This window comes from Carlito syrichta, unplaced genomic scaffold (genome assembly GCF_000164805.1).
Source record: "Carlito syrichta isolate Samal-C Ts95f unplaced genomic scaffold, Tarsius_syrichta-2.0.1 Scaffold288440, whole genome shotgun sequence".
Classification (NCBI taxonomy): Eukaryota; Metazoa; Chordata; class Mammalia; order Primates; family Tarsiidae; genus Carlito; species Carlito syrichta.
This window is the reverse complement of record NW_007232536.1, coordinates 15,779-42,480: the sequence shown is the minus strand read 5'-3', so window position 1 is coordinate 42,480 and position 26,702 is coordinate 15,779. Positions and strand designations below refer to the sequence as shown.

Below are 26,702 nucleotides of genomic sequence, written 5' to 3'. Positions count from 1 at the left end.
CCAATTCAAAAAAAATTTTTTTTTTCTATTGCACAAGTGCACAAGTTAGGATCTCTAGAACAGTGGTGGTGGGGGGTGTTTTTTTTTTTTAAAAGATGAGGTCTTGAAATGTTGACCAGGCTGGTCTCGAACTCTTGGGCTCAAGCAATCTTCTTACCTCGGCCTCTCAAAGTGCTGGGATCACAGGTGTGTGCCACCATGCCCGGCCTAGAACAGTGTTGAATAGGAGGGGGGATAGTGGTCATCCTTGTTTTGATCCCAAAACAAGGAGGAAAACTTTCAGTATTTTATCACTGAGTATCTTTGCTGTGGATTTTTTTGTAGATATTCCTTATCAGATAAAATAAGTTCCTTTCTATACTTAGTTTGCTAAGGATTTTAATTATTTGCTAATAGTGAAAGATGCTGGTAAGAATGGGAAGGTGGTAGTGATAGGAGGAAAGGGCAGGGAGGAGGTAGCAGCAGTCGGTGGGGGGGGCTGGATTTGGTCTTTCCACATTTCAGAGTCTGTCTTTTCCTCTCCACCCCACTTCTGCTGTCCTGGGCAAACCTTGACCATCTGGATTCATCACGGCTTCCTCTCTGGGCAGCTCACCCCCTTAGTAACCACCCTCCACCCGAGTCATCAGAATGCCCTAAAATATTGACCCTAAACCATTCAGTGGCTCTCACCTGCTTGCTCACAGTTGGGCTCCTGAGCCTCTGAGGTTGGCCCTGCTCCCTGCAGCCTTGGCCTTGCTTGCTACTGCGGCTCCCTGCAGTCCATGTGCTTCTTTCTGCCCTGTGCCTGCCAACCACCTGCTCAGCATGCAGCAAGATTGGGCATCCCCCTGCCCTGCCCCACAGCCTCTGAGCTTCCCTCCATGCCCCCTGCTTTTTGAACTCTTGTCCTGTTCCATGCTGCGCCTGATGTCAGTACAGAACCTGTGCATAGAATATGACCAACTCATCATTGTTGAGTTAGATCAACCTGCAGGATAGGAGTACAATCTCACTAAGATCAGCCATGGTGCACTTGGTACATTTATTTTGTTGAATTTATTACCATCATTCAGAGGACAGCAGACACAGAGTGCTAGCACCTGGCACTGCATAGACACTCAATAGATATTTGAACAAACAGACGCAGGGAATCATTCCTGTAATTCCAGCACTTTGGGAGGCTGAGGCAGGGAAATCACTTGAAGCCAGGAGCTCAAGACCAGCCTGGGCAACATAGTGAGATCTTGTCTCTACAAATAATAATAATAATAAATTATTTAAAAAATAAATATTGGGCCAGGTGAGGTGCACTTTGGGAGGCCAAGGCAAGAGGACTGCTTGAGCTTAGGAGTTTGAGGCTAGCCTAGGCAACATAGTGAGACCTCATCTCTACAAAAAATCTAAAAAGTTAGCCAGGCATGGTAGTACATGCCTGTAGTCCCAGCTATTCAGGAGGCTGAGGCAGAAGGATCACTTGAGTCCAGGAGGCTGAGGCTGTGGTGAGCTGTGATCATGCTACTGCACTCCAGCCTGGGCAACTGAATGAGACCATGACTCAAATAATAATAATAATATACAAAATAAATATTGGAATGAAAGGATAAACCAATGAAGAAGGGAGACAGATATGGCAAGAAAACCTCAGAGAAAGGGAAGGTCAGTGTGGACAGGTGGAGGTGAGATGCCTCCTTAGAGGTCAGTGTGGGTGGATAGAGGTGGAGAAGGTTTCTCAAAGGTCAGTGTGGATGGATGGAGATGAGGTGCCTTCTTGAAGGTCAGTGTGGACAGTTGGCGGTGAGAAGCCCTTCTTGAAGGTCAGTGTGGATGGATAGAGGTGAGGCACTTTCTCAAAGGTCAGTGTGGACGGGTGGAGATGGAGAAGGCTTCTCAAAGGCAGTAGCTGAGCTAGCAGAGTCGGCCCTTGAGTAGGCAGACTATTGAATGGGAGGAAAGAAGGGGAGGGGCATTCTGGCAGAAAGGACACAAGCAAGGGGACAAGCCCCATGGCAGGTGGGTCTGAGCACGGGCTCGGGAACTGGACTGGATTTAGGATCTTAGCTCTGCCACTCACTAGCATGTGAGCTTGGACAAGTGACTGAACCTCTCTGTGCCTCAGTCTCCTTCTCTGCACGATGATAAGCGTGTCTGCTTCTCCTCGGGTTCATGGTGAGGATTAAGTGAATGACTGTACGAGAAGCACTCAGTATGGTAGTGGGTGCTGCAAGGGAATGGGGTGGCAGTTATCCAGCAAAGGCAGGGAGGTGAAAGAACTCAGGCCGCTCCGGGGGCAGGACCTGCGGCTGGCAGTAGGGGGCGGTGGACGAGATGTCTGAGGCGAGGACCCTTGAGCATCCGTCCTCTGGGGACTGCCACTGCCCCCAGCAGGTGTGAGGTGCTTGGAGGACCTGGTGCTGCTCCTTGGCTCCCTGGAAGCAGGCATATCTGCAGCGCTGCCTGCCACCTTGGCCTCCCGGGTGGCAGCTGAGGCTTGGGTCGGGGTCTGCTGGGGGAGCTGCACTACAGCCTGTGCCGGGGGCCTGGCCTTGCCTCCCCAGAATTGATCATCACAGCTGGTGGGGAGAACGTGCCCCCTGTGCCCATCGAGGAGGCCGTGAAGATGGAGCTGCCCATCATCAGCAATGCCATGCTGATTGGGGACCAGAGGAAGTTCCTGTCCATGCTGCTCACCCTGAAGGTGCGTCCAGGGGGCTCCGGCTCTGGGGGAGCAGCCAGCGGTGGAGCGAGGGGGAGGATCTTTGGGTCTGACCCATCAGAAGCCACGTTTGGCCCAGGGTACATCTGGATCTCACGGCTTTATTCTGGAATAACTCCAGTCCGTGCTGCCTGCACTGTGGGGGCAGCTGTGGTACATGGTAATTCCTTCTGTCAGGCTGGGCATGGTGGGTCATGCCAGAAATCCCAACACTTTAGGAGGCCAAGGTGGGATGATTGCTTGAGGCCAGGAGTTTCAGACCAGCCTGGGGCAGCATAGCAAGACCCTGTCTCTAAAATAAAATAAATAAAAGTAAGTAAATAAATAGCCAGGTGTGTTGGTGGGTGCCTAGCTGCTCAGGAGGCTAAGGCAGGAGAACCCCTTGAGCCCAGGAGTCCAAGAAACCAGTCTGGACAACATAGTGAGACACTGTCTCTACACAAAAATTTTAAATTGGCCTGGTATGATGGTGTGTGCCTCTAGTCTCAGCTACTCAGGAGGCTGAGATGAGAGAATTTCTTGGACCCAGGAGTTTGAGGCTGCAGTTAGCTATGATCGCCCCACTGCACTACAGCCTGGGAGAGTGATATGCTATCTCTTAAAAAAAAAAAAAGGAAGAAGGAAGAAGAAGAAACCAGGTGCAGTGGCTCACGCCTGTAATCCCAGCACTTTGGGAGGCAGAGATGAGAGGACTGCCTGAGCTCAAGGGTTCAAGATCAGTCTGGGCAACTTGGTGAGATCTCGTCTCTACAATAAATTTTTTAAAAATTAGCAGGGTGTGGTGGCACACACCTGTGGTTCCAGCCACTTGGCTGAGGCAGAAGGATCGTCTGAGCCCAGCAGGTCAAGGTTGTGGTGGCCATGAGCATGCCACTGCACTCCAGCCTGGGTGACAGAGTGAGACTCCAACTCAAAAAACAAAACAAAACAAAACAAAACAAAAATTGCTCACATGACTCACAAGCACGCTGTTGACAGTAAGACCTCCTCTGAGACCAGGGCTTGCATCCCACAGGGCAAGGCTCGGGACTCACCCAATCTCTGGTTTTTCAGTGCACGCTGGACCCAGACACCTCAGACCCGATGGATAACCTGACAGAACAAGCTGTGGAGTTCTGCCAGCGGGTGGGCAGCAGGGCCACCACAGTGTCCGAGATCGTGGGGAAGAAGGATGAGGCTGTTTACCAGGCCATTGAAGAGGGGATCCGGAGAGTCAACACGAATGCAGCAGCCCGCCCCTACCACATCCAGAAGTGGGCCATCCTCGAGAGGGACTTCTCCATCTCGGGAGGAGAGCTAGGTAGGTCTTTTCACTGTTCCAGGGGCTGTGTGGGAGGGCAGAGGCCGTGGCCATGCCTGGGAGGTGCCCATTAAAAAACAGCCACGGCAAGGAGAAAGTTGCAGCTGGACTATGGGTGACACCCATCGCCCTCCTATGGAGGGGCGTTGGCTGCTCGCTGCATGGCTGTGCACAACCTGTCGCACATATGTGGTATGTGCTAGAACTTACCAATTTGAACATATGACATTTAACTTTGTCTTGACCGTGGGGCCATTTCCCCCTAAACTCACAGTGGAACTATCAGACAAACACCAAGGCTGGGGTCACCTGGCTCTGGGGAGACTACTGCCATCTTTGGTAAAGTCGGCTCAGGTGACAGGCAGAGAGAGGAGGCTGCTCTGGACGATGGCTCACAGAAGCGGAAGCCTCTGGAGCAGCCTCAGTTGGCTGGGTGGGGTTGCTTTTGGCTGTAGCATCTCAGGAGTTCATGGCACAGGGAAGGCAGAAATGGCTTTTCCAGTGAGATTGAACCATCCCGGTTTGCTTGCAAACCCTGATGTGACCCTCTACAGTAATGCTAAGCTGCAATCAGAGACCTTGAACTTGTCGGACCATCTGGAGCTGACACACAGAATGCAAGGTCAGCCAGACGGGTGTCCTCTTCTAAGCAGTTAAGAGTCACGACTTTGACCTGAACGTTTCCGGTTGCATAGTCAAGAGTGGATTAGGCACAAAAAGGACTCTAAGCTCCCCAGGACCTCAAGTCAGGGCCCTCTCAACCTTGCTTTAGAGGGGGAAATCAAGGTCAAGAAGAGTGACTTGGGGACGGTCTCTCACAAGGCCATGGCAGAGGCTCCTCCTAACCAAGGCTGCCCCAACCCCATCACAGACCGTCACAGCCTCATGTCCAACGTTGGATGAGCTTTCACTAAAATGCAGAGATGACGTGTGGATTAATCAGCTATTGCTGTGTAACAAATTACCCTGCAATGCAGCAGCTTAGAGCAATAAATAGGTTTCATGCCCATCTCTGTGGGTCAGGAATCCAGGAGCAGCTTAGCTGGGTGGTTCTGGCTCTGGGTCTTTCGTGAGGCCACAGCCCATGTGAGCTGGGGTGCAGTCATCTGGAGCCAAGGGTGCACCCCACATTCACCCACCTGGCTGTTGGTCAGAGACCTCAGTCCTTGGCCAGTGGACCTACCTCTCCATAGGCTGCCAGCGTGTTCTCACAACACAGCAAGCTGAGAGAGTCCAAGACAGAAACTGTAGTCTTTTTTTTTTTTGAGTTAGAATCTCACTCTGTCATCCAGGCTGGAGTGCAGCAGCATGCTCACGGCCACTGCAGCCTCAACTGCCTGGGCTCAGGGACTCCTTCCACCTCAGCCTTCCACGAAGTTGGAACAATAGGCATACGCCACAATGCCTGGCTAATTTTTTTTTTTTTTTTTAGTTGTAAAGGCAAGGTCTCACCGTATTGCTCAGCCTGGTCTTGAACCCAGGCACCTCTCACCTCTACCTCCAAAAGAGCTGGGATTACAGGAGTGAGCCACCATGGCCAGCTGAATACATCCATTTTAAATAAAATGGATTAAGGATCAAGCATGGGTACAGGTCAGTCAGGCACAGTGGCTCATGCCTATGATCCAGCACTTTGGGAGGCTGAGGCGGGAGGATTACTTGAGCCCAGGAGTTTGAGATCAGCCTGGACAACATAGCAAGACCACATCTCTACAAAAAAAACAAAACAAAATAAAAAAAATTAACCGTGTATGGTGGCACATACCTGAAGTCCCAGCGACTTGGGAGGCTGAGACAGGATCACCTGAGCCCAGGGGGTCGAGGCTGCGGTGAGCTGTGATCGTGCCACTGCACTCTAGTCAGGCCACGAAGTGAGATCCTGACTCAGGAAAAAAAAAAAAAGGGGGTATAGGACAACAATGAGGTGGGTGTGCCTTATAGCACTTCATTATGTATATGAAAGAAACCTAGTCTTTTTTTTTTTTGAAAGTAGGACTTATTGAGAGGATAGAAAAGTTCCAACAGTGGGAGGGAACCCAAGGGGGTTGCCTGAAACCCTAGTCTTTTATAACCTAGTCTCAGAAGTGGCATATCACTTCCTCTATATCCTACTGGTCACACAGATCAACCCTGGTACAACATGGGAGGGGAGTACACAGGGGTGTGCACACCAGGAGGAGGGGGCTCTGTCTGGGAGGGGGCTGCTCCATCCTAATGATCCAGTTTAATTCCTGTGTCACAATTTTCAACACATACTCTTTCAGGGTCTAGGTCTGGGCCAGACTTGTTACTTTCCGTTTCTCTTTTAGGCCCCACAATGAAACTGAAACGGCTCACGGTTCTGGAGAAGTATAAGGAGATCATCGACTCCTTCTACCAAGATCAAAATATGTAGCCAGGGGCCATGCTTGCAGTACCCACAGAACAGATGGCAGGCCTCCCGAGCACGTTCTTGAGCCCCAGGCACCCTCAGTGTGGACGCAGGCGTTCCTGGAAAGTCTGTTAGGTCTCCAAGTCAAGGTGTGGCACTGGCATTCACCAGGTCTTAGGCCAACAATAGCTGACAATTCTGAGAAGCTTCACATGTGGGTAGTTTTAGTTCTATTTAAGTATAGCTTTTTGTTCAGGTGACAAATGAGACCAGCTCTCCTTCCAGAACTAAAGGGCTGATGATTTTTGGCCTTAGTTCCAGGTAGAGTAATAAGCTGCCAGGTTGCGTGACAGACCAGCCAGTGGCAGGCTGTGGAAGGGGTGGCCGGTATCACTAGCACATGCTGCTATAACTCACCTAACGGCCATACTCTCTGGAATCTTGTTGGATGCTGCCCGCTCTATTCTTCTGTGACCAGGACCCCCCAACCATGCACATGCCAACTGACTTGATGCTTAATAAAACTGCTGCTGCTTATTTGGTTCTATTTAATGTGTAATTTAAATATTAAACCTTTTTAACAGAACTGTCAACAAGGACCTGATTTTTTGCCAGTTGAGCAGGTGGGACCCGAACAGGGTGTAGCGGATATGTAATCGACAGGACTGTGTGTAGGGCATGAGCGAGCATCAGTGCTCTGGAATAAGCAAAGGTGCACAAGGGGTCAAGTGGAACGTTCTAAGAGCAACCAGCTCTTGTGTTAGCCCGTTGCCACCAGGCCAGCCCTTCCCTTTTGAATGCCAGAAGCGGCCACTCTTAGCAGTGACTGAGTCCAAACGACCAAGGCGTCTGCATAGTCAGTGGGCAGAGAACGCACACATCTCAAGCAGTTTTGGAATTCTTTATTACTTTGAACCCAAGAGCCAAAGCTCATGAGCACAATCCAATAGAACTGGGAAGCGGCAGCTTACACAAAGTAAAATACATATAAGAGTATAAGTCTGGTTACAAGTCTGAGAAATGACCCGGAGACAGGGATGCTGTTGTTAAGAAATCCCCTTGTGACCTGGGTACATGATGCAAAGCCACAGGTTTGCAATGTTTCATGAGGGCCACGGAAGGCCATGAGTTGCCTTTAGTATGGGGCCAAAGGGTAACTGTTCATGAAGACAGTAACTTCGTGTCTGAAGAAGAAAAACCACGTTGCAAGGGAGGGGAGGGGAGAGGAGGGGCAGGGAGGGAAGAAGGAAGGTGCCTGAAAGTCAAAAGCTCAGCCCCAGCCCCAGCTTTTGAATCAGCATGGGCTGAGTCAGCTCTAGTCTTCGCAATGTCGTCTCGTACTGGTACTGTTGAGGCCAAGGGCACTGATGGGGCCTAGGGGGAGGTGAAGGGGCAGTCGCTAAAATATGAAGTTACTAGCCAGCAGCCCAAGCTTGTCGACCACTGCCAAAGGACACAGGATCGGGCCTTTCGGCAGTGCCACCCCCAGCAGCACCTACTGGAGTACGGTCCATTTCCAGACAGCGACAAGCAAGAATCAGTTCACAACACGGTCAGTTCCCCGGCCCAACTCAGAGTGTCAATACAGGGACTCAGGGGCTGTGACAACTCACGATGCTTAATCAGTGTCCAATGAAGAGGAAGTACCACCTTCTGCTTCATTAAAAGCTCTTGCGAGGAGTAAGTCTTAAGGTAACAAAATAATTGAACATACAATACATTCGTGTCTTTGTACCTAATATATTATCTTTATCTCATTAATAAAAAATTACATCTTTCATTATATATTTCTTGGATCTGAAATTTTTATTCATACTCAGGAATTCATATAAAGGACAAATCTGTCTCTATTGTCCGTATCACTAAGAAATATGCCATATTCACTGTTTCTGATATGAACTTTCCAATGAAATTTCTCCTGTGCCCGTTTATAAGAATGTCATCTTGTGCTGTTATGTCAATATCTTGTTTTATTTCCATTATGTTTTTCATAAACTAAGGAAAAGAACGTTTTTCTTTAAAAAGTTAGATGTCTTCTCTTATGACTTCTGTATCATGATATTTACAGTTGAGGAAAAACTATTTTAACTAAAGTGTAAAATGGTTAAGAATGGCAACAGTCCGTTCAGAGCTTACAAAAACATGTTTACAGACGACATTTAATAAATAAAACAGCACTTGGAAAAAGTCCTTTGAAAGCAGGCCCAGGGACATCACCCGCATCCTTTGCACAGATTTTGTTAAGAAAAGGCCAGATTTAGAAATGTACTCTGTCAAGAAACAAGCAAACCAATGCGCACATAACAGAAGGTATTCTACATAGAGGTTCACATGGTGTCCATCGGAGTGACTGATGTGTGTGCCATTCCTGGAAGCTTTAATCTAAATCTTTTACTCGGCGACAGATTTCGTCTGTGAAGTCTGAACATTTGGCATTGCCTCCCAAATCTTTTGTTAAGCTCTGAGAAAAGGAAAATGCAAAAATAAAAATGTATCTGCACACCAAACTAAACCGAGGGTTTGTTTATTTAAGTCCTCTTAGGAGGCCAGCTGAGCAAGTTCCTCAGCTGCTCCAACTTTCCTTCAGTTCCTCATTTCAAAGTGAGGCACCCCTCCACCCCAACCCACCCCACCCCAGGAGAACAGGGAAATCCAGCTAGAACATGTGCACAGAAGCACTTCACAAAGAGTAAGGCACTTTTGTTGCAAGAGCAACAGGGAGCTTTCCCAACATTTCCCCTTTGTTCATACAGAAGACCCCAAGAAATATTGGTTGGCTACGGGCATTTAAATGAAAGCAAATCTAAACAAGAGGTTTCATAAAGACCTTGGGGAATTTTTAAAGGTTAAAATACTCAAGACCATGCTCTGATCTCTTTTTGGTAGGAAACGAATACCAAGGAAAAACTTGCATCACCAACTTCTAAGCCTCCCTCCTTGGAAAGGAAAGTTTCCCCTACAACCAATCTGTCCTCCCAACTTGTCCTCTCTCCACTGTGAACAGATCTCAGCATACTGACTTCTCTTTATCTTCCTACCCTACACAATTAAAATGACCCTCATGTAATCAGGCAACTCTCTGGAGTATAACCTCCCACATTCAGCTTCAGAATAAAATACACAATCATATGCTCTCCTATGTGACTATCAATCAGGCTGTTGAAAACAAGTCTGCATTTCTTGTATTGTGGCCATAAGTAATTTCAAATGACAGACTTTTTAAAGAAAGGACCAACTTTGAAGATATTATGCTATGTGAAGTAAGCCACACACCAAGGACAAATACCATATGATTCCACTTACATGAGGTACCCGGAGGAGTCAACTCAGAGACAGAGAGCAGAAAAGGGGCACTCAGAGCTGGGAGGAGGGGGAGGGACAGCCATTGCTTCCTGGGCACAGAGTTTCAGTTTGGGAAAACAAAAAAGCTCTGCAGATGACTGGTGGTGATGGTTATGTGACAATGAAAAAATACTTAACATTACTGAGCTATAGACCTATAAATGGCTAAAATGATTAATTTTATGTTATGTATATTTTACTACAATTTTAAAAAGGGATCTCAAATGAAGGATCAGTCTTCAAGGCCCAGACTTGTGAAGCTATTACCTCCTCTGCTCTCCTTTACTTCCAGAATGATCCACCACATTCCTTCCATGGGCCACAACTACTTTTGGAGGCAGTGAAGCTTGTGGGTAAGTGCCAGACTGGGAGTGAACACCAACTTTGCCCTTTAGAAGCTGTGACAAATTGCCTTGGACAAATTACCTAATCTCTCTGTACCTCAGCCTGCTCATCTACAAAACAGATGACTAATTAAAGTATTTACATCACAGAGTAGTAGAAAAGATTTGCTGAGATAATATATAAGAAACTCAAAATCATGTAAGTATTTGATTGATATTAGTCATTATTATTACTTTAATAAAACTTCTGCATTGCTTTTGTATTATAGATGTACATAGTATAATGTATAAACTACAGCATCACAATTACGTCTGCTGCCAGACTGCAAACTCCTTAAGATCCATCATTTTATTATATGCTTCACACCTTATAATAGATGCTCAATAGACATTTGTTGAGAGAAGGAAAAGCTGTCTATAAAAATTAACGAACTTGGCCAAGGTCACACAGCTAACAACAAAATAACCAGGCCTGCACTTGACCCTGGCTCCCAAATCACTGCTCCTTCCACTATAGATACTCTACATCAGTGCTTCCTAACCTTCTTTGGATTAAATCCTTGAATTTCCACCTGAGAAAATGCGCACATGTGCACACATTCCCTGAAGTTCAATCAGACCAATGAAGAATGCTTGTTCAACATCAAATCCTTTGGCTCTCACGAGAACTATTATCTGCCCCCTTCACACAGGTAAGACATATGGAAGCAATGCACTTCATCAGGCTCAAGTTAAGGCAGGATGACTGTTACCTTTCCATCCTTAATTGTAGCAAAGCATGCAGCTTCGATTCTTGCCGCGTGGTCAAAAAGTCCCATGTGGCGCAGCATCATCACGGCACTGAGCAGGAGGGCTGTAGGGTTGGCCATGTCCTTGCCTGCAATGTCCGGGGCGGTCCCGTGAACCTACACATTGGGAAAGCAGCAACATCAGGAGGGAGACAGAACAGCCCTCTCCTGGGGAAGCTGGAGTCTCAGTCATCTTTCCTCACCAAGAGAAACTATTTATTGAGAACTACTGTGTGCAATTCATCTGAATGGGGGTGGTGGTGCATGCCTATAGTTCCAGCTACACAGGAAGCTGAGGTGGGAGGACCACCTGAGCCCAGTTGCTGGCTGCAGTGAGCTATGATCGCACCACTGCACTGCAACCTGGGAAACAGAGTGAGTCCCTGTCTCTAAAAAGAAAACAAAAAATGGGCCAACAATCTTTTCCAGTCAATTTTTATAAAATATTTTAAGTGAAGAAGAACGCATAATAAATATCTGGAAGGAAATGAAGAAACAAACGAAGCTTATAGAAAAAGCATCCTTTTCTTTTGATGATTTGAAAAATTCAAGAGTTAGAACCTGTATTTATACAGACAAACCCTCCTGAGTTCTCACACTGTCCCCACCTGAATTCTGCTGTGGGTGTCAGGGTCCTTACCGACTCAAAGATGGCAACCCCGTTGGCTCCAATATTGCCACTTGGTGTCACACCAAGACCTCCAATCAATCCTGCACACAGGTCACTACGGGCAGAAAAGCATTTCAGAGGATATTCTGAAAATTAAACACCCAGATTTTCCTTTTTTATCTTGAGTCAGAGTCTTGCTCTGTTGCCTAGGCTGGAGTGCAGTAGCATGCTCACAGCCACTGCAGCCTCAACCTGCTGGGCTCAGGCGATCCTTCCACCTCAGCCTTCCAAGTAGCTGGAACCACAGGCGCACGCCGCCGCACCCAGCTAATTTTTTATTTATTGTAGAGATGAGGTCTAGCCATGTTGCCCAGGCTGGTCTCAAACCCCTGGGCTCAGGCAATCCTCTTGCCTTGGCCTCTCAAAGTGCTGGGATTACAGGCATAAGTCACAGCTCCCCAGTCCAGATTTTACTTTTTTTTTTTTTTTGAGTTGGAGTCTCACTCTGTTGCCCAGACTGGAGTGCAGTGGCCGCTCCCAGCCACCGCAGCCTCGACCTGCTGGGCTCCGGCGATCCTTCCGCCTCAGCCTTCCGAGTAGCTGGAATTATAGGCATGCGCTACCACGCCCGGCTGATTTTTTGGTTTATTGTAGAGATGAGGTCTCGCTGCCCAGGCGGGTCTCAAACCCGCGGCCTCAGGCAATCCACTCACCTCAGCCTCCCAAAGGCGCGGGATTACAGGCTGCAGATTTTACTTTTAATTACCATTTTCCACTAAAAAGAACAGGGATTCCTGGAAAAATGGCTGATTCTAAGGCTAAGGTTAAAAAAATACAGATGAGCCTGGAGCATCTAATTAGCCAGAAAACAAGGCAAGGCTCGAAGAATGAAGGGCCATGCCAAAAGGACACAGGAGACACAGTGAAGGGCCCCCACTGGCCAAGCCAGGACAACTTGAGCAACAATATAAATGATGAAAGTGATGGACATGTCCATTGCCTTACTAGATTCTGGTGTGGCCATGTGCTCTTTGAACTATGGCTGTGGCCATGTTTCCTGGCTTTGGTCTCCTTCCCTATCTTAGAGAGGTGAATCTCCTCTCTCTCTAATTTACTTTTAAAATAAACTATATTTTTCAATCTAAAAAAAGAGAAAGTGATGTACATACCACTGAATAAAACAGAAAACCGTGTCCATATTGACATAGATAGATAAGCAAATAAAGGAACGAGAAGGACAGGCTTATCCTTATGGCCAATGCCAATTCATACATGTAGAAGAAAGAATAGGCTTAGTAAATCACCATCTGGCCAAAAACATCTTATTTCTGTGTGTGTGTGTGTGTGTGTGCATGCATGCATGCAAGCGCACGTGTGGCGGAAGAGGAGGAAGAGGAAGGGAGGAAGGAAGAAGGGAAAGTGGGAAGGGTTGTAACAAGTAAACATGGTAAAATGTTAACATCTGGGGAATCTGGGTGCTGAGTACAAGGGAATGCTCTGGACCATTCTTACAACTTTTCTATAAGTCTGAAATTATATCCAAAGTTACCAAAAAATTGCAAAGATGACCACTCACCTATCTAGCTATACATAATGAAACACTTCAATCAATCAATTAATAAAACATCTGAAAAATGGGAAGAGTGATCTAATGATTAGGAAAAAAACAGCCTAGCAGTGACTTGGCAAATAAATGAAGGACCAGCCCACCCAGCAGGTAATCACAGACTTATTAGAATTCAAGTTGTATCTTACAACAAATGCTATATTTTATAATACTTCATCAAAAATGTTAAGCCTTAGTTTAGGATGTTTATAAATAAACCACGGACTAAAATAAAAAGGGTGCAGTCAGACTCACCTAAGGATGTCTCCATACAAATTTGGCATAACAAGAACATCAAACTGGGAAGGATCTTGTACCATCTACAAGAAATAATTTGTGCAATTAGCAATCAAAACTGCACACCACACATACACACACATAATTCACCATAAAAATGAGCAAACAAGTGTGAATATGTACTTACATTCAAACACACTGTATCAAGGTACATCTCATTAAATTTAATATCTTTACAGTTTTCTGCTACTTCTCTGCATTTTTGTAGAAAAAGCCCATCTGACATCCGCCTATATTGAATCAAATAAAAACTGCTGAAAAAAAAGTCTTGCAGAAAGAAAAGAATCAAATCAAAGAAGTAAGTTCAAGAAATTTAAGTTCCAGAAGCCAAGATGTCTGATTTCAATTACAATAAAATTATTTCTTAGGCAGCTAATAAAATGCAAGTTGAAAACGTTTTGGGATCCTTCTGAAGTACAAAAGGGTAAAAATATAAAATAATTTTATCATAATAGAAAAGACTAAATTTTTATAGTGTTATCCAACAAGAACTAAGACACATCCACTAATATTATTAAAACTACTCTGAAAAGTTAACGTAGTCATTTAAATGGTTTTACTATTTTACATGTTTAGCACTTTTCTTAGGTTAGGCAAACTGTTTCTTTATATGCATTCACAGATGGCCCTTAATAGTCTGGATGAGAGTTTAAACTGCTGGAGTAATACACTGGGTAGTATTAGCACTATGAGCACAGACTATTTTAAGCCCCTAAGCACGTGGCCACGTCAGAAACACTTCTACTCCTCCACTTCTGAAACATAAACTAAGTGGCCTGTGCTGACTGGCCAACAGTATCTGGGGACCAGCTTCCTTTGCTGACAACCTTCAGTTTCTCCTTAAGCTTCTAGGACCTGAAGCCCGGTCCCCTCCTCACTTGCTCCTGTCACTCACCCAGTGAAGCAGAGTGAAAAGGAGGCAGAAGAGAAATGCAGGACCCTCTGACTGTCACAAAGTTCTTTTTCAGAGACATTGGGGATCAATGGGCAAGCTGAAGAGAAGAAAAGGATGCCCCCTTTTCTCTTCCAGTCCCAGGCACTTCAGGAGTCACGGGTTACGGTGCAGACATGGCCAAGTCCAAGAACCATACCACATATAACCAGTCCCGAAAATGGCACAGAAATGGCCTCAAGAAACCCCCCGATCGCCAGGCACGGTGGCTCAGCCTGTAATCCCGCGCCTTTGGGAGGCTGAGGTGAGTGGACTGAGGTTCGAGACCTGCCTGGGCAGGCGAGACTTCATCTCTACAATAAAATCAAAAACTAGCCGGGCGGGGTAGTGCGTGCCTGTAGTTCCAGCTACTTGGAAGGCTGAGGCGGAAGGATTGCCGGAGCCCAGCGGGTCGAGGCTGCGGCGGCCGGGAGCGGCCACTGCACTCCAGTCTGGGCGACAGAGTGAGACTCCAACTCAAAAAAAAAAAAGAAACCCCGATCACAAAGACACGAGTCTCTTAAGGGGGTGGATCCCAAGTTCCTGAAGAACTTGGCCAAGAAGCACAACAAGAAGGGCCTGAAGAAGATGCAAGCCAACAACGCAACTGCCATGAGTGCACGTGCTGAGGCTATCAAGACCCTCGTAAAGCCCATGGAGGTTAAGCCCAAGATCCCAAAGGGTCCTAGCCGCAAGCTTACTTGACTTGCATACACTGCCCAGCCCAAGCTTGGGAAGCATATTCATGCCTGTATTGCCAAGGGTCGCAGGCTCTGCCAGCCAAAGGCCAAGGTTCAAACTAAGGCCCTGGCTGCAGCTTCACCTACAGCTCCAGCCTCAGTACCAACTCCTGCTCAGGCTCCCAAAGGTGCCCAGACCCCCGCAAAAGCTCCAGAGTAGAGGCCCCTGTCTGCCAACGTGAGGACAGAAGAACTGGGTTGACCCCCAGGCTGCTGTCTGCATGGGGCTGGTGTCCTCCTGTGCTATTTGTACAATAAACCTGAGGCAGGAAAAAAAAAGGATGCCCTGTCACTGTTGCCCCCACAACAAAGCAAGACAGGTGCCAGCCTACAGGGACTCACATGATATTGGCCTTGTGCACGGCTGTGACGTTGCTCCGGTGGTTGTTCCGGGCATACTCAAAGGCAAACTCAGCAATGCGCTTGCTCGCCTCCTCGGTGATGAGCTTGATACTCTGCACCACGCCATCGACAATCTACAAGAGAGCAAGTCCTGCCTTGCTGGAAAGGGCATGACAACATCTCGGTAGGGGACAGCTGATGGTGTGCAGACACTATCATTTGTGGCACGCTTGCATCGTGCCAGCTATCATGGCTAGCGTCATTGCACAGTATATCAACAGGACTAATGTTAACCCCAGCCCAGTGAAGTATTATAAGCCCACTACACAGATGAGAAAAACTGCAGTGCAGCGATGGTCACCTGCCCAAGAGTGCACCTGTGAAGTGGGGGATTCACATTCAGAGAGCATACTCCCAAGCCTATGGCCGGAACTAGCATGCCCTACTCCTCCTGGTATCTGTAACTGTCAGTTAGAGACCCAGCACCAACACAAACACCCTCAACTCCTCACAGAGGTAAAACTGGTCTGTCTTTGGAAGACAAATTCCAGTGGGAATTTGGACAACTGTCCCAAGTGCACAGAGAACAGCCCAATTAGGAATGAAAAAATGTCTGCAGAGAACATACCACGTGTTCAATTCCACTGTATTCTCCCTCTGTGTTCTCTCGAATGGTGACAATATTCACATCGGTGTAAGGGGTTTTATAGCCTTCAATGGAGACACATGGCCGGACATTTGCATAAAGGTCAAATGTTTTACGCAGCAGTAGATTCATAGATGGGTGGCCAGCTGCTATTGGGGTCTTTAAAGGGCCTGTAATAAAGAAGACCCAGATGACAACAGAACATACCCTGGTCTCACATGTGACCCACTAACCCACCTGGGCTACCCTGTAGAACGTGTTCTGTCTCAAACTTCTCCCTCAGATTCAAATGAAGGAGGAAAATTTCCTCACGGAAGCTTTCTGGAGAATTAACTGCATTTTTCATCTTGAGAATTTCCTGAGGAACAAGCATTGTATTACATGTTTGACATTATCTAATCCTCACTGTCACCCCAAAAGGTAGCAACTCTGTTACTGTCATTTAAAAATGAAGGGGAGGACTGGGTGTGGTGGCGCATGCCTGTAATCCCAGCACTTTGGGAGGCCAAAGAAAGAGGATTGCTTGAGCCCAAGATTTCAAGAACATCTTAGGCAATACAGCAAGACCTTGTCTCTATTAAAAAAATTTTAAATATTAGCCAGGCTTGGTTTGCGTGCTCCTGTAGTCCCAGCTACTCAGGTTGAGGTTGAAGGATTACTTGAGCCCAGGTTAAGGCTACAGTGAGTGGTGATCACACCACTTCACTCCAGCCTGGACAAGAGTGAGATCCCGATTCAAAAAAATAAAAAATAAAATAAGATTCAATGTAGATCTGCCTGTGGTTTAATGCTTCTTTGAATTTCAATGTTATATATTAATATTTTGAATTATAGCCTTAAACATGTATTAACTAAAATAATAATAAAAATGTAAAAATTAAGTAAAATATAAATCCAGTTAAAGATAAATAGATACTGTCATTTGGTATTGGCCAGTAATACTTTAATGTTTTTAGGGCAGGGGAAGATCTCAAATGAAAAACAAAGCATCTTACGATGAGCAGTTTTTTCATAGTAACTACCTTCATAGGTGAGCTTTACCTTCACTGATGGTCAGTCCCTATTTAGCTTAAAAGCATAAACTTCAGAAACACACCAACAGTTGCAGAAACCTGCCATAACTGCCCCCTCCCCCACACCCCAGGTGCTACCTTTCAAACCCATCTTGTTCTTATCCATGGACTCTTTGGCTTCTGAAGGGATCATCCACTTTCCTCCCGGTCCTTGAATGGCAGTGACATTCCGCTCCTCCCACTGAATAGGTGCCTAGATGCCACACCAGAGAGCACAGTGAGCTGGAAAGACTTCCGTGAGACTGACATTCACTCACAGTGATAGGCAAACTTCCTCCACTTTGCATGTGACTCATAAAAACATATGTACTAAAGATCCAGAAAGTTCCTGGCACGCAAGAGTTGGCACTCTCTGGCATGCCCTGAGGGAGTCTCCATGTTACTCTTGCCCAGTAGTCATCGCTCCGAGCCACCACCTGCCCATTTATTTTTTTCACAGGGACTCTTAGGGTGGCTATACTTAGAATATCATAAGAAGCAGAGAAACATGGTGCATAGAAACATTACATAGCACTGACACGTGGATGAAACTTGAAAACATTACACCAACTGTAAGAAGTCAATCATAAAAGACCATGCATTATAAGATGATATTCACCTGAAATGCCCAGGATAGGCAAACCTACAGAGACAGGAAGTAGATGAGTGATGGGTTGCCTAAGGGTGGGGGGTGGGATGGGAAAGGGGGGAATGGGGAGTGACTGCTACTGGGTATAGGGTTTCTTTCTGGATGACGAAATGTTCTAAAATGAGATTGTGGTGATAGTTGCATAACTCTGTGAATGCACTAAAAACTACTGAATTGAAATATACACTTTATTTTATTTTATTTTTTTTTGAGTCGGAGTCTCATTCTGTCACCCAGACTGGAGTGCAGTGGCCGCTCCCAGCCACCACAGCCTCAACCTGCTGGGCTCCAGTGATCCTTCCGCCTCAGCCTTCCAAGTAGCTGGAACTACAGGCATGTGCCACCATGCCCAGCTAATTTTTTGATTTATTATAGAGACAAGATCTCACCAAATTGCCCAGGCTGGTTTCAAAACCCTGGGCTCAGGCAATCCTCTCACTTTTGCCTCCCAAAGTGCTGGGATTACAAATGTGAGCCACTGCACCAGGCCTACATTCCATTACTATTATTATTATTTTTGAGTTGGAGTCTCACTCCATTGCCCAGGCTGGAGTGCAGTGGCACACTCACAGCCATCCCAGCATCGACCTGCTGGGATCCAGCAATCCTTCTGCCTCAGGCTTCCAAGTAGCCGGAACTACAGGTACGCGCCACCATGCCTAGCTAATTTTTTATTTATTGTAGAGATGAGGGCTTGCCAAGTTGACCGGACTGGTCTCGAACCCACAAGCTCAGGCAATCCACTCGCCTGGGCCTCCAAAGTACTGGGATTACAGGCTGAGTCACGGAGCCTGGCCTACACTCCATTCTTGATGAGACATAATCAAAATTTGTTTTAAAAAATTATTTCCAAAACCCCTATACAGATTTTTGATACATTTGTTCTATTTTCTTTTCTTCTTCCTTTTTCGCAAAAAGGTAGGTGATTTGGCAGGGCTTAGAAGACCTTAAATCCAGGCAGGGCTCAAAGATCCATCAATACGGGTAGTACTACTTTGATTACCTTACATATGACTGATGTCAATATAGGAGTTTAAACAATGGCAGCAGACACACACTGTTAAAGTGACAATCCGTGGAGATTAACAGCAGACCTTACCAACTCTTATAGAAATGTGTACAATTCATCCTAAGGGCTCACAGAATCCAAGGCTAAGAAAAATTGCTCAATAAATGATTATTAATGTATTTTTTAAGCCCACTTACTTTAGCAGCATCAAAAATCTTCATAACTGCAGCTGAAATTTCTGGGCCAATACCATCTCCTGGAATTAAAGTTACTGTCTGAACCTGAATATAAAAGATCATCAAAGAAGACAGTAAGAATTTATTTTTGAAGGTTTAAAAATAAATATTTTTGACAGAAAGAAATCCATTTTATAGGGTGCCTCAAGTGCTTTTAAGAAAACAGACATACCTCCTCCAGAATCACCAAAGGGGAGGCAGAATTAACAGACAAGAGACTTCACAATTAGACACTTTACCTGAGTTCAGAAGTTTTAAAAAGAACTCAAATCATGCTCTTTAGGCAAAAACCAAAATAAACTAAACTACCAAGTAAACTTCCCAACTGAGATTTCTTCTCGGACAATTTACAAAGAGATCAATCAACTCATATCTTTAAAACCAAAGACATAAAAATGTTCGTAATGTTCTCTTACTAAAAATAAAGGGTTTCTTGTGAAGGCAAGCGCTTGCCTTTCCACTGTGATCCTGGAAAGTTTCTCATGCAACTTCTTCTGTCTTACAAAACACTTTTGGATACTTCCAGAATATCACTGAGCTCTGTTCTGGTACTTGGAAAAAAATCAGACTTCACATCAAGAGAAGACCTCCATTTTTCTTAGTTCCTCTAAAAAACTGACTGCTTAAAGATAAGAGTAATCTAAACAAGCTCAGCAAAGTTGATTTGTAAACAGCAAGAACAGCATATGTGATCATACCTGCAGCATCTGAGCTTCCCTTAGAATGACAGTAAGTGACTTATAATGTAACATCAATGATTTTTCCAAAGGCTTCAGGCAAAATGAAGCCAGCATTTCAAACGCAGAAATATAAAGGAGAAGAAATCAGAGGATTTAAATGAATTAAGATAATCTGTAGACCCTCTCTCTCTAGCTGGGAACCACACACTTCATTATTTAGGGACTTCTCCCCACTGAGGAGTTTGTTCAGAGGATGGCTCCTTGCTTTTTTCCAGTTCCAGTTGCTTGAGCTGTATTATTTTAAAAATCACAAATTCAAGTTTCTTTGGTCCTTTGCCTTCCAATGATATCTTCCCAGACAGGTAGACTATTTCTGAATTTTTCTATATGACTGAGACAGGGTTCTTGCTATATTGCCCAGGCAGGAATGCAATGGCAATTCATAAGTGTGATCATAGTGCACTACAGCCTCAAACTCCTAGCCTCAAACAAATCCTCCTGCCTCAGTCTCCCAAGTAATTAGGACTATAGGCATGTACCACCATGCCCAGCTTGAAGAAATCTTTTTAAAAATTAATATTTCCTCTTTTTTTCAAAAATAATCCCCTCCATCAGGCTAATATATTTTGAAATGAATAGCCTGAAAATTAAATAATAGCAAAAAGCAAAGATCATCTCATTAGCTTTCAGAATGCGTTTGAAATGTTAGCTTAGCTATCCTTGATCTTGAAGTGCAAGCTTCACTATGCATTTTTTTGCATAAGCAGAGCCAAAAGAAACTTGGGACCCATCTTCCTGTTCTCCCAATATGTAATAATAAATGTCATCAAGCCACCAGAAAATCTACTTTTCTTCCACAGTACAGAAAATAAATGGGGAAAAAAAATGCATAAATGTATAAGACCATAGTCTTATAAACCCTTCATGGCCTAAGATGTTATATGGGAGCATAGGAATTATGAAATCCAAATCAGATTCCACAGAAGGGGGGTAAAAGAAAACAAATAGGAAAATCACTGACCCACAGTCTTAGAATGTTCCAAAAATGTGGTATCAGTTTTAAAGCATAGAACTCTAATGCTGGGAATTCTAAAAGCAGCAGATTCAATTAGCAATAGATGATCTGCTAATGTGATCATTCACAAGGACTGTTCAGGGGAAGTGTAAGCCCACAGGGTTTCTGGATGTTTCAGGAATTTCTAATCGGCAATCTACTGTTTTTAGGGAAGCTCACAAAAATAAAAAGGCAAAGCAGGCTTTGAAGCTTCTCAACAATGTTCTCTCAGCTTGTACTAGTTTTGAAAAAAACTGTCTTACCAAAATGATACTGAGAAATAAAATAACACACTCAGGGGTAATATCTATCTATTTTTAAAAGGCTCATTCAAGATATTAATGTGAAGAGCTTACATAGCCAGCTGCAATATAATGGTTTCAAATGTGCAAGACACCCAATAGATTTGCACGTTAGCCAATAATTTCAATATACATTATAAATATGGCCAATTTTCCCTAAGTTTAAATAAATGGCAACAAAATACTATCTAATAAATTTATTAGAGTATCTTTCTTGAGAAACTTCTAAAAGGAAAAATAAAAGACATAATTATACTCACACCACCAGCAAAACCTCTGGTCACCTGTTTTGGCTTGTGAAATGCCCCCAGCAGCCGAGAGACCTATATTAATATCAACAGAGAAATGTCATGCACAGAATTAAAACACATACAGTAAACAGTGGAGATGAAGCCTTCTGGTGGTTGATAATGCTGCAAATTAGCACAGACATTTTCAGGAACTTACCAGAAACAGATTCCATGTATTCGCTCATATGACAAATTATCTCAGGTTTGAAAACCTAAATATTCGGTTTTTTACTTTTGATCTGAGAATTTAAGAAGAACATAGTTTCAAAGCCAAATTTATAAGTTGTCAGCCAGGCTCGGTGGCTCAGCCTGTAATCTCAGCACTTTGGGAGGCCGAGGTGAGTGGATTGCCTGAGCCTGCAGGTTTGAGACCCATCCAGGCAACTTGGCGAGACCTCATCTCTACAATAAAATAAAAATAAAAAATTAGCCGGGCATGGTACGAAGGATCACCGGAGTCCAGCAGGTCAAGGCTGCAGTGGCTGGAAGCGTGCCACTGCACTCCAGCCTGGGCGATGGAGTGAGACTCCAACTCAAAAAATATATATATATTATAAGTTGTCAAATGAAAGATGTTGAAAGCAGAATGAAACTATACTTTTTTTTAGCTCAAACATCAGATTTTCCTCAGATGATCTGGAAGGTTCTGGGTCAACATTCTTGACCACCAAGTCAATTTAAGGGTAACACATACTCTAAGAAAATAATCATTAAATTTAGAACCGGGGGGGGGGGGCCTTATGAAATCCAGAGCATGACTTTCTTATTTTGTTGTTGTTTTGGAGTTTTTCTGAGATGGGATGCCACTGAATTGCCCAGGCTAATCTAGAGCTTCTGGGCTCAAGTGACCCTCCCATCCCAACCTACAGAGTAGCTGGGAAGACAGGCCCATAACACCATGCCTAACAACTCACTTATTATAAGTGGAGACATTAGGCCCAAAGAGTAGGGTCACACAGTGAGTAAGTGACACAATGGAAACCAGAATCCAGGTCTTCTGGCTCCTAGTCCAGTGCTCCTTCAATTATTCCTTATGTCTATTCTTCTCCTATAAATATTAAGATATTTCACTTTATAATAAAATCTAAGAAAATTTACTTAATACCATTTGATGCCCATGCCATACAGAATAAAGATTTTATTTTATTTTATTTCTTATTGTAGAGATGAGGTCTTGCCAAGTTGCCTAGACTGGTCTTGAACCCATGGGTTGAGGCAACCCTCTCACCTCTGCCTCCCAAAGTGCTGGGATTACAGGCATGAACCCCTGCACCCAACCAGGGATAAAGATTTTAAATACATTATTTATTTATTCTGATAACATAGGTAACATGGTCATTATTGTTCATATGCTGAGACTAAAGAAAGATATAAAAATAAAGTTACCCAATAATCCTACCACCCCAAGATATTACCACTGGTACTTTTTTTCCAGTTAACACTATGATATACCAGAAACATAAATTTTTAAGGTTATCTTGAACTTTAATAACTTAGTACTTGAGAACTGATACAAAGAAATTGGGTACATAGACCAAAGGCATTATAATACATTAAAAACCTTTAAAGGTAACATTTTCTCTTGCTAGATACATGAACAAAGATACATGTTATATCCTGTCCTTCCTCTTTGGGGCCTGAACCTTTGCTGAAACATTGGCACCTACCCACCAACAGTCAAGGAAGGTATGAATGAACTGTATTCTCTAATCTTCCGGTGCCTACAGTCATGTCTCTGGACTGAAAATAAAAATAGAGCCAGACCCAAAAGAGTATGCTAAGCCAAAACAATTGGCCAAAATCTTAATCCAAGGACATGATTTATCCACCAGCAAGTGGGCTACTTGTTGGGGGGAGGGGGGAGATCTTTAAAGACCATTCTGTAATAAGCAGATTATAAAATTGACCTGAGTCCTTCTTCTCAGCCATCCCAAAAAGATGGAAAAGACATTAACACAAAACAGGTCTGTGTCCTTGTGACAAAAGAACTGACCAAAACAAGTGATTTAAAATGTAAACCCATTCAACATGCAGATATTGAGAGAAAACTCAGAAGCGCAAGGATTTTTATGTTTTGTTCACTGTTGTAACACCAGTGCCTAGTTCATAGTAGGTACACAGTAAATATTTTTTGAAAAAACTGAGTCCAGCCTCAATCACACCTTTATCTGAAGAGTTTCCACACTAGCAAATAGCCTTACTGTTTGCAATAATTTTCTTTAACAACAGTCTTTGCCATGTTTGTCATCTCTCCTCCATGATCTTAGAATAAAGCAGTACTACACATAAGTCATTAAAATGACCCAGAACTTCAAGTAAAATAAGGTTTTCTAAAGCACACACTGTCTTCTACTTTATAATACACTTATACATATACCACATCATTTTACTTCTATAAAACCCAGAGAGAGGCTGGGCTCGGTGGCTCAGCCTGTAATCCCAGTGCTTTGGGAGGCCAAGGTGAGTGGATTGCCTGAGCCCGCGGGTTCAAGACCCGCCCGGACAACCTCATCTCTACAATAAAAATAAAAAATTAGCCGGGCGTGGTAGCGTGCGCCTGTAGTTCCAGCTACTTGGAAGGCTGAAGTGGAAGGCTCGCCGGGGCCCAGCAGGTCAAGGCTGCGGTGGCTGGGAGCATGCCACTGCACTCTAGTCTGGGCGACCCAGTGAGACCGCAACTCAAAAAAAAAAAAAAAAAAACCTGGATAGGTATTAGTGGCCTTTTACAGATGAGGAAATTGAAGTTAGGTTCACAGAACCAGGACCAACACCCAGAAATTCTGACTTCAGGTCCTGAACCATCTTAATCCATAGCTCGTTTCCTTTTTTACCTTCAGACTCCAACTTAACAACATATAAATGTAATGTTGGTGTGGCAGGACTCAATACATGCTTGCTAATGGGGAACTGGCATGTTATAATTACAGTATTTTAGAGCCAGAAAAGTTTTTAGAAAGCTTTTTAAGCTGTAAATCCTTTTTGTTTTCAGATAAAATCTTAAAAGGAAACCCAATAGATGAAGTGCTCTGATTGAAACTGACATCCGGCTCAGCACCCCCACCATCCGGGGATCAGCCTCTAAGGCACCTTCTGCTCCAATCCTTAAAGTGAGAAACTGATCAGAAGTCAAATGACTCTGACAGTGAGTCCATGTCATAGAAGAAACTTGTCTTCTGGCCCCACAATCCAACACTTTCTGAACACCTACTATGGGGTTTTTTTCCTTGCAGATCACATTAAAAGAGCACATATGTTACCACTGCAAACAAATCTGGGTCTGAAGCGGGCGACAAAGTAGAATCTTGCTACTGAGCCAAAAACCCAGTTACTGATGCCCAAGAACCACCATCTTCTGGATGAACACCAAGATAAATATATGGACAGTTAAGGGTACTTCAGGTTTTTTGTGTTCCTTCTTTACACACTAGGTGCTTTCATAGACATTATTTATATTTATTTAATCCTGGAACAACTCTGACGCAAGTGTGGATATTTCACAGATGAGCACATTAAGGCTTAATCGATGTGAAGTCATTCGCTTAGGGTCCCAGAGCCTACCAGTGGCACTGCCAGGATTTAAACCCGAGATCCTAAATTCCAATACAGAGACCATTTCGCTACATAACAAACTGCATCCCTGGACCTCCCCTTAAAGTGGAAACAAAGGAGAAAAGTAGTAACAAACTTTATAAGAGAAAATTAAATTGCTTATTGTAGACTTCAAGGGGACCATCCATTAAACAGCAACAGGAGACCTGAGGCCTATTTCCCCCTGTACCCTACTTGCTATGTGACCTTAGCCACGGAGCAGGCAGAATGGAACTGATAAATGGGAACCAAGACACTTGGGTCCCTCTGCCAGCTGTGACATCGACCTCCTGCGTGACCTTGAGCACGTTCGTCTTAGGCACTGGTTAGCTCCACTGAGAAACCAAGGAATCGCACAGATGTTCTGAAACCCTTTCCAGCTCCGGCTGTCCAGGAAGAGCTAACGCTCTCTAGGTCGCAGGATTCCCAGCAATAAAAGGCAAAAGGCAGACTCTACCAGTCTCCCTCTCCGAGGGCTCAGACAGTAATTCCAAGGTGTAAGATGCCCTATGTCATCTGAAGGGGAAACAGTTACAAGAGCAGCAGAGGACAGACTGGGAAGAGAACTCCAACGGGAAAGAAATCTGTCAGGAAAAGGGAGAACCTCACCTGGGAAAACCTTCCAACCCCAGGCCGCTGCCAAATAGACACGGGAGGAGAAACCCGGGCGGCGCTGTGGGGGGGCCCTATCGCGCGATCAGCCCGGCAGCCCGGCCGCAGTCGCGGAAGAGGCCTGGATGGCGGGGCCGGGGCGGCGGCTCCCGTGACCTTCCTGGGCTGGGCACGAGGCCTGGGCTCCGGGCCGGGCGGATGCGGGTTGGGGCAGCTGGGTCTCGCCAGGAGCCGGGCCGGTGCCCCCCGCCTTGACCTTGGCGCCGTCCCGGCCTCGGGCGCGCCTGTCCCGGCGCGGGGTGGCCCACATCCTGCGTGACGGCCGCGTTGTGCGGCGCATGGACTGCCAGGACCGGCTCCCAGAGTGTCCCCGCGGGCCGCGCCGCCTCCTCATCAGTCCTGCGTGCCCGTCCCTGCCCAGCACGCGGCCTGCGCGCCGGTCTGCCCCCGCGCTGCCACACGGGTGTCTGCCAGCGCTCACCTTGGAGATCCACGCGGGCCCGGCCATCGCGTACACTCCTCTCACCGCGGAGACAGCGGCCGCAACAGTGCGCAAGCGCCCGACCCGCGCTCAGAGCCCGCCCCCTCGTGGCCCCGCCTCCCCTGAAGCCACGCCCCCGGATAACCGCCGTCTCCGCGGGCCAATCACGGGGCTCGTCTCTCGCCGAGCGGAGCGCGGAGGCGCGACCGGAAGCTGCTGGCTGGGACCTCCCGGAAGTTTCCTCTTTCATTCATTGACTCCTTAGATAATTCGATTCCTCTGCGCCCACTAAGTGCCAATTCTGCATTTGCGAGAATGTAGCGTTCACAACCTTGTGGAGGAAGACAGTTTTCTCATTCTACAAATACTGATTTTTATTTTTTAACGGCTTTATTGAGTTATAATTTAAGCCATAAAATTCAACCATTGTAAGTGTACAGTTCGGTGATTTTTAGTAATTGTAAGCAGTTGCACAGCCATCACCACAATCCAGCTTTTGAGCATATACCAATGCTCCCCATGCCCATTTACAGTCACTCCTCCCGTCCTCAGTCCCAGGCAACTACTGATCTGTCTTCATAGCTCTACAACCATTTCTGAGTGCCAACTAGATGCTAGGCACTGTTCTACATGTGGGCTTACGGTCCCATGGGAAAGACAGGCATCAATCAAGTATCACACAAATATGTCACTGAAACTGTTAAGGATCAAGAAGCAAAGAGCAAGGAGCTATAGTG

At 45.4% G+C, this 26,702-nt stretch overlaps 2 protein-coding genes and 1 pseudogene across 5 annotated transcripts in view; 2 read left to right on the top strand and 1 right to left on the bottom strand.

Moving 5' to 3' along the window:
- Positions 1 to 6,959, top strand: part of ACSBG1 (acyl-CoA synthetase bubblegum family member 1) — a 63,558-nt gene extending 56,599 nt beyond the window's left edge. For both annotated transcript variants that reach the window (XM_008053770.2, XM_008053769.2), the window contains exons 12-14: positions 2,538 to 2,677; positions 3,749 to 3,995; positions 6,305 to 6,959. In XM_008053770.2, the coding sequence (XP_008051961.1) occupies positions 2,538 to 2,677; positions 3,749 to 3,995; positions 6,305 to 6,390 (473 nt within the window). In that variant the 3' untranslated portion in view covers positions 6,391 to 6,959. The remainder of the gene's footprint in view (positions 1 to 2,537; positions 2,678 to 3,748; positions 3,996 to 6,304) is intronic.
- A 292-nt stretch (positions 6,960 to 7,251) lies between these two features.
- IDH3A (isocitrate dehydrogenase 3 (NAD(+)) alpha) lies at positions 7,252 to 26,070 on the bottom strand. Of its 3 annotated transcripts, none has more exons than XM_021710324.1 (11): positions 25,966 to 26,030; positions 21,255 to 21,317; positions 18,920 to 19,003; positions 17,164 to 17,278; positions 15,995 to 16,077; positions 15,367 to 15,500; positions 13,481 to 13,583; positions 13,312 to 13,376; positions 11,481 to 11,565; positions 10,805 to 10,957; positions 7,252 to 8,827 (listed from the first exon to the last, which is right to left on the bottom strand). In XM_021710324.1, the coding sequence occupies exons 1-11, from the start codon at positions 25,990 to 25,992 to the stop codon at positions 8,744 to 8,746; spliced, it is 996 nt and encodes a 331-aa protein (XP_021565999.1). In that variant the 5' UTR covers positions 25,993 to 26,030; the 3' UTR covers positions 7,252 to 8,743. The 3 variants fall into 3 exon arrangements, with proteins under 3 accessions (XP_021565999.1, XP_021566000.1, XP_008051959.1); XM_021710325.1 differs by having other exon boundaries at positions 15,995 to 16,182; positions 18,920 to 18,978; positions 25,966 to 26,013; XM_008053768.1 differs by having other exon boundaries at positions 8,091 to 8,827; positions 15,995 to 16,182; positions 25,966 to 26,070.
- LOC103255826 lies at positions 14,422 to 15,358 on the top strand (annotated as a pseudogene).
- Positions 26,071 to 26,702: the final 632 nt, after the last annotated feature.

Excerpts from the sequence above, each read along its gene's own strand:
- IDH3A (XM_008053768.1), bottom strand. The coding sequence starts at position 25,992 with ATGGCCGGGCCCGCGTGGATCTCCAAG. Across the intron at positions 16,183-17,163 it reads GAACAAGATGGGTTTGAAAG|GCCCTTTAAAGACCCCAATA; the intron begins GTAGCACCTGGG and ends TCTTTATTACAG. Across the intron at positions 8,828-10,804 it reads CTACAATTAAGGATGGAAAG|AGCTTAACAAAAGATTTGGG; the intron begins GTAACAGTCATC and ends TCCTTTTCTCAG.